The sequence below is a fragment of the Lynx rufus genome, unplaced genomic scaffold (genome assembly GCF_022079265.1).
Source record: "Lynx rufus isolate CCGP_SWC_20201006 ecotype Redwood Valley unplaced genomic scaffold, mLynRuf1.p SCAF_9, whole genome shotgun sequence".
NCBI classification, from domain to species: domain Eukaryota; kingdom Metazoa; phylum Chordata; class Mammalia; order Carnivora; family Felidae; genus Lynx; species Lynx rufus.
In genome coordinates, this window is record NW_025814897.1 from 110683688 (window position 1) to 110695206 (window position 11519).

General features: G+C 54.6%; 1 protein-coding gene across 5 annotated transcripts; it reads right to left on the reverse strand.

The window, feature by feature from the left end:
* Positions 1-5997: 5997 nt before the first annotated feature.
* On the reverse strand, positions 5998-10786 carry TMEM134 (transmembrane protein 134). 5 transcript variants are annotated; one of them, XM_047070937.1, is made up of 8 exons: positions 10552-10786; positions 9599-9663; positions 9011-9100; positions 8782-8858; positions 6746-6829; positions 6536-6580; positions 6264-6317; positions 5998-6177 (listed from the first exon to the last, which is right to left on the reverse strand). In XM_047070937.1, exons 1-8 carry the CDS (start codon positions 10723-10725, stop codon positions 6095-6097), a joined length of 672 nt encoding a protein of 223 aa, XP_046926893.1. In that variant the 5' UTR covers positions 10726-10786; the 3' UTR covers positions 5998-6094. The 5 variants fall into 5 exon arrangements, with proteins under 5 accessions (XP_046926893.1, XP_046926895.1, XP_046926894.1 ...); XM_047070939.1 differs by lacking the exon at positions 6746-6829; XM_047070938.1 differs by lacking the exon at positions 6536-6580.
* Positions 10787-11519: the final 733 nt, after the last annotated feature.

An 11519-nucleotide genomic window follows, 5' to 3' on the forward strand; every position in this document is an offset into this window, starting at 1 on the left:
TCTCCAGGGTGAGCAAGATTTGGATCTCTCCACACCCTCGGTGGGTAGCAAGCTCCCCAGCACCGCAGTATCAAAGACAGGGGCGGGGCGTGGAGTTGGGGGGATTCTGGAAACATGGTGAATTGAGAGCGTGGCTGGATGCCTCCCACTACCCGTGTGAAAATGTTAAAAAGACAAAAACTGAACTTGAAAGAAAGCCAGGGATGACCCCAGTACTAAAGACAAAGCAAGAACTCAGAGCCGGGTGGCGGGAGAGAGGGGACAGCATGGGGGCTTCAGACATGGAGAGAGGTTCGGAAGCCTGGGCTCTGACACCCATGGATGACAGAAGACCTGTAAGAGGCTGGGGAACAGGACAGGAGCCTGAGCACCTTCCCGGGTCTCAGAGGGCTACCCTGTTCTTGAAAAGGGGACCAAGAGATACCTCCATCTACCAGCGTGAGGAAGTAGCAAGGGTACGGACGTCTAGGGCCTTGAGTGGACAAAGCTACCCTAAGGAACCTGGGACTCAGGCTGGCACATTAGGCAGGAGTGTGGTCTATCTCCACGGTATGGGAAGCTGAAGAAATAGGGAGAAGCTACCGGCAGAGTACTCTTCAACCCAGAGCACATGGGACTTAACAAACAACAGCCCTGTCACTTCTGAAGATGAACTCATGACAAAGAATTACAGATCACATGGGAAAACAAGTCCCCGTGAGGGAGACGAGGCAGATGCAACAAACAGGAAAATCAGCACCCCCAAGTGTAAGTAACAGAAAAATCCGAAAGAGGCCACAAAGTCAATGCAAACAGAAATGATATAAAAGAAGGGAGAGAGGCCAATAGGTAGTAACAGGATGGTATGAAACAGAATAGGAAGATTAAAAAGAATAAAAGAATTTCTGAAAATAAAGGAGATAGCCATTGGAATAAAAAAAAAATCAACGGGTTGGTTAAACAGCAGATTAGACACCATTTGAGAGAAGATTAGTGAACGGGAAGCTACATCTGAGGAATCACCTATAAGGTAGCCCTGAGGGATAAACAGGTGGCAAATATTAAAGAGTAGTTAAAAATCATCAGGAGTCTCAGGAGAAAATACAAAGAATGGACACGAGGCAACCCTCAAAGACGTGACGGCTGAAACCCTTCCATAAAGACTTCCACAAAGACAAATGCCCAGATGGAAGGAACACAGTGGAGCCTCAGAAGGATGAACAGAAACAAATATATATCTAGATGCATTCCAGCAGAACTCAGAACACAGAAGAAAACCTTCTACACAATTCAACTGGAGACAAAAGTCAGATTACTTACCGAGGAGCAGAAATTAGGCCCTACGAAGGCTTCTTCTTCTTCTTCTTTTTTAAATGTTTTATTATTTATTTCTGAGAGAGAGAGAGAGAGAGAGAGAGAGAATGCGAATGAGGAAGAGGCAGAGAGAAAGAGGGAGACACAGAATCCGAAGCAGGCTCCAGGCTCCGAGCTGCGAGCACAGAGCCAGATGCGGGGTTTGAACTCATGAACCGTGAGGTCATGACCTGAGCCGAAGTCGGTAACCGACCGAGCCACCTAGGAGCCCCTCTACAAAGACTTTTCATTGGTTACAATAATTGCCAGAAGACAGTGGAATAAATTGTTCATCATGCAGAGGAAAACGATTGCCAGCCAGGGAGACTTTACCTCACTCAATCGTTATTCAAGAAGGAAGGTGAAATATCAACTTTTTTCAGGAAACAGAGGCTGGTAAGAGTTTCCTACCCATGTGCTCTCATTGAAGGGAATTTCCTTCAGTAAGAAGGAAATTCAGACCAGAAGAAAGGCGAGTATGTACTAAAGTATGGTCAGGAAAGAGATCAGTAAACATATTTGTGGAGCTAAAGAGGCAGTAACGATAAAAAGGTTAAGTTGGGGGATTTTAAAAATAAGGAGGGACTAAAATAATAGACAAAATAAAACAGAAGACGGGAGGGAATACTTTAGGTATGCTAAAATCTTTTCCTCGTCTTTCCTAGAGGAGAATAGATGCGTTGGTCAGCTTCAGACTTTGTTAACCATTTAAGAATAGCCATTAATACAGGGCGCCTGGGTGGCTCAGTCGGTCAAGTGCCTGACTTTGGCTCAGGTCGTGATCTCACGGTTCCTGAGGCGGGGCCCCACGTCGGGCTCTCCGCTGTCGGCGCGGAGCCTGCTTCGGACCCTCTGTCCCCCTCTTTCTGCCCCTCCCCCGCAATAAACTTCAAAACAGTGCAAATCTTCATCTTTTATTTTGAAGCCATTAATATAACAGAAATAGAGATAGAACGTTCCCTTCAATGGCCCAATCCGTAGAGGAAGAAAAGAGGGAAAGTGAATAATTCTTGATTAAACCAGAAGACTAGACAGCGGGCGGGGGGAGGAAGTAAAGAAAAACCTCATGAAAACATTAAAACAAAGTAAAACAGAAGGTAGGAGTAATCCCTAAACATATCAAAATTACAATAATTCTAAGCAGATTAAGCTTTTTGGTTAAAAGAGAGTCTCAGTCCCAGAAGAAAGTTTCAATGTTCGATTGGGTTCCCTGTGACTGACAGAGACACCAAACAGCAATGCCTTAAAACTGGAGAGAAGTTTATTTCTTTTTTTTTTTTTTTTTTAATTTTTTTTTTCAACGTTTATTTATTTTTGGGACAGAGAGAGACAGAGCATGAACGGGGGAGGGGCGGAGAGAGAGGGAGACACAGAACCAGAAACAGGCTCCAGGCTCTGAGCCATCAGCCCAGAGCCCGACGCGGGGCTCGAACTCACGGACCGCGAGATCGTGACCTGGCTGAAGTCGGACGCTTAACCGACTGCGCCACCCAGGCGCCCGAGAAGTTTATTTCTTAGGTGAAATCCAGCCGTATGGTCTTCAGGAACCCAAGCTCCTTGCACCAGGCGCTGGGGTATGCCCAAGTTTGTATGTTTTCCAGGTGGCACGATGGAGGCAGGAACAAGGAACAAAGAGGGACAAAGAGCGTGAACCACTTATACTCTCTTAGGGAGGGCTCCTCACCTGGTACAGGGGGCTGCAAAGGATGCTGGGAAATGCAGTCTTTATTTGGGGTGGCCACGTGCCCAGCTAAAAACCAAAGGTTCTTCTACTGGGGGGCAGAGAGCAGCCTCTTCCCCACAGCAGAGTGTAGGATCTAAGGCACATTCGAGCAGCATAATGAGAATCAAAAGGCTGAAAGTGATGGCTTGCAACACAGATTTACCAGGAGAAAATGAACCAAAGAAAACTCATAAAAGTACAGGCATAGCAGACAGAAATGGGCTAGGAGGCAAAAAGCATTAGGGATAAAATGAGTCACAATTCACTAAAGAAACCCAACGTTCCTCGTCTGGACACAACGATCGATGTATTTTTCAACTGAAGAAGAAAGTTGCATTTAGAGTTTAGCTATTCATGATCCCCTGAGGATAGTGTTACTGTCAACCCAGTTTGGATTTCAAAAATTAACCAGCAAAAATCATGCACTTTAAATTCTTTTTAAAAAATTTTTAAGACAGAGAGAGACAGAGCATGAGTGGGGATGGGGCGGAGAGAGAGGGAGACACAGAATCCGAAGCAGGCTCCGGGCTCTGAGCCGTGAGCACAGAGCCCGACGCGGGGCTCGAACTCACGAGCTGTGAGATCATGACCTGAGCCAAAGCAGGAGGGTCAACCAACCGAGCCACCCAGGCGCCCCTCGTGAAAACCTTAAATGTTGTGATTCAGTGTTCTGTCGACACGTTCATACGGACTAAGGGTTGGCAAACTTTTTCTGTAAAAAGCCAGATAGTGTAAAGGTTTTAGGCTTTGAGGACCCTACGGTTTCTGTCACAACTGCTCAGCTCTGCGGTTGTAGTTAAAATTGCCAAGCAGCCCCAGTCCGCATACAAACAGGGATGGCTGGGGTGGAAATTTGGTAATTAACTGATTAAACTTGGTTTATTGACACTGCAATTTGAATTTTGTAAACTTCTTTGTCTCACGAAATCCTACTATTCTTTGACTTTTCCCCCAACTGTTACTAAAATATAAACGCCGTTTTTATCTTGGGGACTGTATTGGGCCTGTGGGCTATAGCTTGCTTATACCTGCCGTAGTCTTACGTGGAGACTCACTACTTCTGGAATAGCTTGGTGTTAAGATTGTGGAATGACAGGGGCACCTGGGTGGTTCAGTTGGTTGAGCATCCAACTTTGGCTTAGGCCATGATCTCATGGTTCATGAGTTTGAGCCACGCATCGGGCTCGCTGCTGTCAGCACAGAGCCCTCTTTGGATCCCCTGTCCCCCGCCCCCTTCTCTGCCCCTCCCCTGCTTGCACTCGTTCTCTCTCTCTCAAAAATAAAAAAATAAAATAAACTTAAAAAAAGATTGTGAAATGATAAAAAGTTATGAGCACAGTAGCAACTCTGTATTAATTACCTATTTGCTCACAATGAATAGTTTTCATAATTTTCCTTCTTTCCTGTTTGGTCTGATTATATTCACTGAGATGTAATTTTAGGTCTGGTTAATCTGGGAACACAAATTGTGGCCTGAACGTCATTGTTCTCTCACTTTTCCAGTTGTTATTTGATCTCACCACAGTATTGGTCCATGATGGATTAGAAAGGAACACTGATCCTTTCCTACAGCTACTTTGAGAACCACTGATTTAGAAATTCCTGTATCCGGCTGGTGCCCCCAAAAGTGCCCAGATTGGGGGCTGAGGTTGGGAAGTCTGGGTGGGCCAGGAGAACAGGAGTGGGAACAGGAGTCTGGGTGTTAACTCTTTCAGCGAAGTCACAGAAACCCAAAGACGTTCTCCTGGCTGCTGCGGCACAGCCCATGTCTCTTCTCACCGCCATTCGTGTTTCACTCGGAAGACAGAGTATAAACCTCTAAGTGTATGAACAGGATCTCCTCAGTCAGCCCTCCCTCCCTGGGGTGGTCGGCTGGGGCCCACACAGGCTGGGTGCCCTCACCTCTCCCTCCCACCCCCAGGTGTCTTGGAAGCCTTGGGTTATGTTCCCAACCCTGCCCTTGGGCGAATCCGTCCCTCTGGATCTTGGTTTCCTCATCTGTAAAATGGGACCGAGGTGGTGATTATCAGAAATAACCTGGGCGAAGTGCTCAACACAGGACCTGCTGCCTTCTAAGAGTTTGATAAATGGTAGCTATTATGATCTCGGATTTCAGGGTTCTCAAAGATTGTTTCCTGGCTCGTGAGATTCTGAGATAGATGCCTTGGTTTCCCAAAATTCTGAGTTGGTTTGTTTCCACTGTTCTGTGGAGAGTCCTCGATCACGGAGGTTCTGTCACACGCGCCCTGCCTCTCATTGTCTTCACCCCTGCTTCTCCCAACCCTTGAGCCCGGAAGTAGGGCAATGGGCGGAGAGGGCTGGGCTGCTGCCTTGTCGTGGCCCACATTCAGAGCTGTGGCAGCCCAGGGCCCCAGAGCCACGTTGCAACCGGGATACCAGCCTCCAGGCCCCAGGCCTGCGTCATCCCAGTGCCCTTGGCCAGGGCCCCCTGGGCAGGCACCAAGGCTGCTGCGCCTCCAGGTAGAGAATGGGCAGGGCCAGCTCTGCTAAGGGCTGGGTGGTGACGGGAGGCTGCTCCAGGCTTGCAGGATAGAGTCCCTGGCCCAGCTCCGTACCTAAAACGGAGGAGCAAGTCTTAGAGCATCAGGACCGTCGCGGGTCCAACGGGGGGGGGGGGGGGGGGAGACGGGTGGTCCTGGAGCCTTCAGCCGCAGCCAGCGCTTCCCTCAGGCTTTGCGGGAGGGGCTGTGGCCAGGCCGACGGGCTGGGCAGGGCCGGCGGGAAAGGGAGATCAAGGTCTCTCCTGGAGTGAAGTACATTCTTTTATTAGCACAAAACAACAACGCAGCAGCCCCAAGGCTCGAGAATAAGTTAAGGCACAGAACAGGCGAGGGACGAGTTTCCCGGGCCTGGGTAGTGGGCAAACTTCCTGAGCAAACTTCGAGGGGGCTGGGGGGGCTCGAGGGTCCTGCAGTCCTTCCCTTGAGATGAGGAAACCAGAGCGGGGCGGGGCCGAGGAGCGCCCCCTGGGGCCGCTCGCAGGCGAGGCTGGATCCCCGCGGCTGGTCCGCCCGCGGCTCACTTCTCGAAATAGGGCAAGTAGAAGAACTGGAAGCCCCGGTGGCCCTTGACGGCGCAGTAGATGAAGATCACGTGGTAGACTGCGGGGGCGGGGCCGGTCAGCGCCGAGACCCGCCCCCGGCCCGCCCCCAGCCCCGCCCCGCCCCTGCCCGGAGCCCTTCCGCACCTCCCGGGACCAACAGCAGGAAGCCGGGCACGAAGAAGATGGCGCTGGAGACACCTGCAGGAGGAGGGGCCGAGTCAAGGCTGGGAGGCACCGGGGCGGGACCGAGGGGGGGCGGGTCACTGTCTGGTCAAGTCTCGCGGCGGTGAAAGGGGTCCTTTCCTGCTGTGAGGGTGGAAGCAAACTTCCGAGGGGGTTGGGGGCTCGCGGGTCCTGGAGGAGTTTTTCTCTTGTGGGGAACCCCGCTGCCTGCGGAGGTAGGAGCGGGCGCTCACCTGGCGAGGGGGCCACCTCCAGTCCCACGGCGATCAGGATCAGCGCTGCACACAGATGGATCCGCGAGGGTGAGGGGGGGAGGCGGGGGCAGGGGCTGGCGGCAGGGCGGGGAACTCCACCCACCACCCCCAGCAAGGCTTAGGCCCCAGGAGTGTCCCCAACCTGAACTGAAGGTTCCCTAGCCAGAGGACCCTTCCTGGGAAGCTCACCAAGCTCTGTGTTTTCAGAGCAGGGCACCTGGCAGGGCCTGGGAAATGTCTGAAGTGAGATTTTCCTCTGCTCCGTGGTGTGGCCTTTAGTCAATCGACAAACATTTATGGAACACCTGCTGTGTGCCTGGTACTGGGAATCCCACAGGGAAAAGCGAATGAGGTCCCTGCCCTCATGGCCCTTCCCTAGTGGTGCAACCAACAAGAAACTCCAAGCTACGATCCAGTGATGGGGGTGTGGCAGGCCAGAGCAGGCGGCAGGGGGAGCCTGGGGGATCGGGAGGGGCTTCCTGGAGGCAGTAGCAATGACGCTGAGCAGGCGTGGTGACAGCTATAGCAGCTAACATTTAGTTGTTACTTACCAGGTGCTGCCAGGCACTGGGCTAAGCTTGTTACCTGCACTGCTTTATTGTCACCGTGACTGAATGAAACAGGTATTATCATCCCCATTTCACAGAAGATGAAACTGAGACGCAGAGAGCTGCATGTGGAAGGAGGAGGCGCTTGGACTCTGGAGGCTTTGCTATGGGCTTGGTGCAGGCAGAAAAGAACTGGAATGCTCCGGGCGGAGGGAGCAGCATGGCAGAGGCCTAGAGTCTGGAAGGAACTTGGGGCTTTCCAGGAGCTTCCAGAGTGGAAGACTGGAGAGGCAAGAGCCCGGGCTTGAGGCGTCTGGCAGGGCCTGTAGACCCCAACGAGGGATGTGAACTTTGGCTGAGAACAGTGGGTTTGGGGAAGTCATGGCTGGATCAACTTTTCAGACCTACAGAGTCCTGGGTCCCCGCTTAGAGGATGGGATTGGGGGCGGTGGGGGAGCTGGGCTTTCCAGCAAGGGAGCGATATGGCATGAAGGCTCGAGGGGCCACCATGGACTGCTAGGTGACTGGTGCCCCGTATAGAGCACCTGAAAAAAGGAATGGTGGGGGCTGAAACACTACCTGCCACCCTGGCTTAGGGCTGGGGACCCTGCCCACTCAGAGGAGGTGTCTTCTAAGTCCTACAAAGGCCCTTTATAGGCCTGGTAATGTCACTGATGTGGGTTTAAATCCCAGCTCATCTACCTCACAGCTGAGGCCTGAGCAAGTCCCTTTACCTGGCTGAGCCTCTGTCCTTATTTCTGGACTGGGATGGTAATAATGCTTGCCCTTGTGGGTACTGGGAGAGAGAATGGGATAAGGCAGGTGGCCCGTATGACCAGTGCCCAGCTTGCAGTGGGGACTGGAGAAGTTGGTGGCTCCCTCCCCCCCACACGTAGACACTCAGAGCCGAGGCGAGGACGCTGCTCAGCTTTCTGGCTAGGGGACTCTGACCGTGCTGGAAGATGGAGAGCAGCTGCCACAGCTGGGCTGTCCTCACGAGCCCCTCTTGATCCCGACCCTAGGTCCCTGCTGGGGATCCTGATTCCTCAGCCCCGCAGAATGAGTCAGAAAACATCTGGCTGGGAGATCTGTCTGCTCTGGTCTTCGCTTTCCCCATCTGGGCATTAGGTGTACCCGGTGAGGGCCAGGGAGGGGTCCTCCTCAGCTCTCAGACTCCAGGGATGGGGACGCGACAGGTGCTCCGTGGGCCGGGCCGGCAGGGTGCTCAGCATCCCAGTCGACGGGGATGGGCAGATCCCTGAGCACTTGTCTCCGTACTGGTTCTGGGTCACGGTCCCACCTCTCACTTTCTGTGTGACCTCCGTAAGGCGGGAAATAAGCCTACCCTGCGGCTGGCTTGAAGTAGCCACAGAATAAATGGTAGCTGTTGGCTCTTTTGCTCCCTGAGGGATTAAATGGCTAAGTTAAAAAAAGAGAAAAGTTTGGAGCACGGGACCAGGTTCCCTTTTCCACTATGTGTGATTTCCTGGCTGTGTGTCCAGGAGACCGGGCCTGCTCCTCTTAAGGCCTCAGTTTCCTCACCTGTAGAATGGGGGTGGGGTGATGGCAGTCAGCTGGATGTAGGGAGGCTCCGTGGGCCAAGGGGGACCCAGACCCTGCGCGAAGGGAGGACGGCGCCCTCGCGGGGGTAGGCAGGGGACCCACAGGGGCACTCACCCAGCCCCAGCAGCAGGAGTAGGAAGGAGGCCAGCACTACCCGGCGGTTCTTCTGGATCAAAGGGTGTTGCGTCCAGCTGGGGGGCAGGACAGCAGGATGAGTGTGAGAAGTGACAAGAGCCCCACCCTCTCCCATCACTCTTCCCCACCCAGAGGACCGAGGGGGAAAGCCAGGCCTGCCTGTTCTGGGTCACAGACTGCAGGTGGCTTAAGCAGGGCAGGCTCTCACCTGCAGCAGGCATGGTAGGATCGCTGGGTGCTGTTGCTGATGGTGCTGAAGGACCACTGGGAGCTGCGGATGGACGTTCGGCTGGAATCCCTGCTGGCCAGGTGGGCCCAGTGAGAGGCAGGGCAAGTGAGGAAGGGGTCATAATGACGTGGTGGGGGTCGGTACAGGGATTAGGATGGGTGTCCCTGCGGGATAGGGGGCACTGAGAGGGGACAAAGTGAGGAGGATTCAAGGGCTGGGGTCTCTGCAGGACCGAGGATGGAAAAAACCTGCAGATTCGAGCTAGGGATTCCTGCAGGACAGATGACCTGGGGGAAGGTAGGGGCTAGACCAGGCTAGGGGTTTTCTGCAGGAGAAAGAGCCTGGTGGGGGTGTGTGTGGGGGGGGGTGAGGCTGGCACTGGGGTAGGGTGACCCTGCAGGAAGGACAGGGGAGCCCATGAGGGGCGTGGGGATCGGGCTAGGAATCCTTGTAGGACAGGATGTGACAGAGCTGAGTAGTGTGAGGTGGGAAACTGGCCAGGGACCTTGGGGAAAGGAGCCGGGAGCAGGGTTAGAGGCGTAGGCCGGGTCCCCACCTGGCCCTGACCTGATGCTGACTCCCCCATCCGGCTCCGGAGAGGCTTGGGCTGCATCCTCATCATTCTCCAGGTTCTATTCCAGAACACAGGGCTCAGAGGGGTTACTGGGCCCAGGCCCTTCCTCCTCCCTTCTCAGGGAGAGGAGAACATGCCCACACAGCTGTTTGCCTGGCCGCTTGACAGCTGCTCACCTGGCCCTCCACCCTCCCCGCAAAACGGGTTTGATGATTCACAGAAACTGAAACCCAGGTAGGAGGTGGGGGGGGGGTGCTGGTTGAGGGCTCCCAACATGGTCCCAGGTCCAGGAGCGCCCCCAAGTTTGGGAGTCAGGGTGGAGCTTTCAGAATGGTGTTTCAGGGGCTCAGTATGGAGGCTCCGGATTTGGAGTGCCACAGGGCAAAAGTCCTGGTTTTCAGGTTTGGGGCGCAGGAATCTGATACAGGGCTCGAATAAAAGGATCTTGGCGGAAGTCCCTCAGGGAGATTGGAGATTCCCAGTTTAGTGGGAGTCAAGGCATGGGTAAGGACTCATCAGGTGAGTGAGGGCCTCCAGCTCTGGGGTAGGGGAGTGGGGGCGGGGGCAGGATGGGGTGGGGACTTCCAGAACAGAAGCGGGAGAGTGGAAGGCTCGAGGGTCTGCTCCGGAGTTTGGGCAAGATCTGGTTCAGGGACAAGAAGAGCTCTCTAGCCCAGCGGGGAAAGAGGGCGTTGGGTCCCGACCCAGGATAAGTGGGGACACCGGGTGGGATTTCCAGCTGGGGCTAGGGGAAGAACTCCCGGGTTCGGTGGCTGGGGACCAAAATCAGAATTGGGAGGGTCTGGGCAGGGCCTTGAATCAGTGGCTACGTAGGCAGGGGCGTCTAGACAGATTCTTCCCTTGAGTTGGGGTTCTCCAGGGTCCGGCCTCGGCCTGGGGTACCCCCCGGACCCGGGCTGGGGTTGAGGTGGGCCGGGCCGTTCACCTGGTAGCGCAGCCGGGACTGCTTGTCCTCGTCGGCCACCTCGAACCGGGCTCGGCGCTCGAAGTGCAGCGGCCCGAAGCGGGCGACCCCGCTGAATTCGGGCCCCGGGCCCGCGTCCTCCAGGGACAGCTCGAAGGCGTCATCGATGCTGAACTGGGGCCGGGCGGCGCTCATGGCCCCGGCCCGCTCAGGAGCCCTGCGCCGCCGCCATCCGAGCCCGCCAGCCCCGAGCGCCGCGGCCCCGCCCCCGCACGCAGGCCCCGCCCCGTGCTGTAGGCTTAAGACTGCGACAGTCCGGCGCCCCGGCCGAGGCCCCGCCCCCGCGTAACGGCCCCGCCCCTGCTCGCCCTCGGCAGGCCGGAGCTGCCGAGCGCCGAGCGGGCCAGTGGGCGGGCCCTCCTTTGGGGACGGCGCAGAGTTTCCGGCGCCTCCCAGCGGCCGCCTACGCGAGCCACAGCGGCTGCTGCGCTCGCTCGCTTGCAATTCGTAGGTCTGCGTCTTGGGCTTGGAGGGGCACCCCAGGCCCGAGATGGAGCGTTGCGCGTCCCAGCCTGCGCCTCGAGTGCCAAGGAGACTCCTAGGACCAGACTGTGTTCCCACCTTGACTCACCGCGGCTCTGCACCGGTTGGGTATTCTCACCATAGCAGGTGTGGACTCTGAGGCTCAGAAAGCTTATGTGGCTTCCACTCCTCCGATCCAGTCTCCACTCAGCAGCCAAAGTGATCTTTTAAAATGTATCTCATCTTTTTCTCTGTGTATTACTCTTAAGGAAAAAAATGTTTTGTTTTGTTTTGTTTTTAAAGTATGCTGCTAAGTCACTCCTCTGTATGAAACTGTCTCTTGTCCATTGTGTCCATTGTGTTTAGAATAATATCTGAGCTCTTTTTGACTAAGGCCTACAAAGCTGTGAATGATCTGTTCCCCGCCTACATCTTCAATCTCCTCAAGCCCCCTCTGCCCCTCTTTC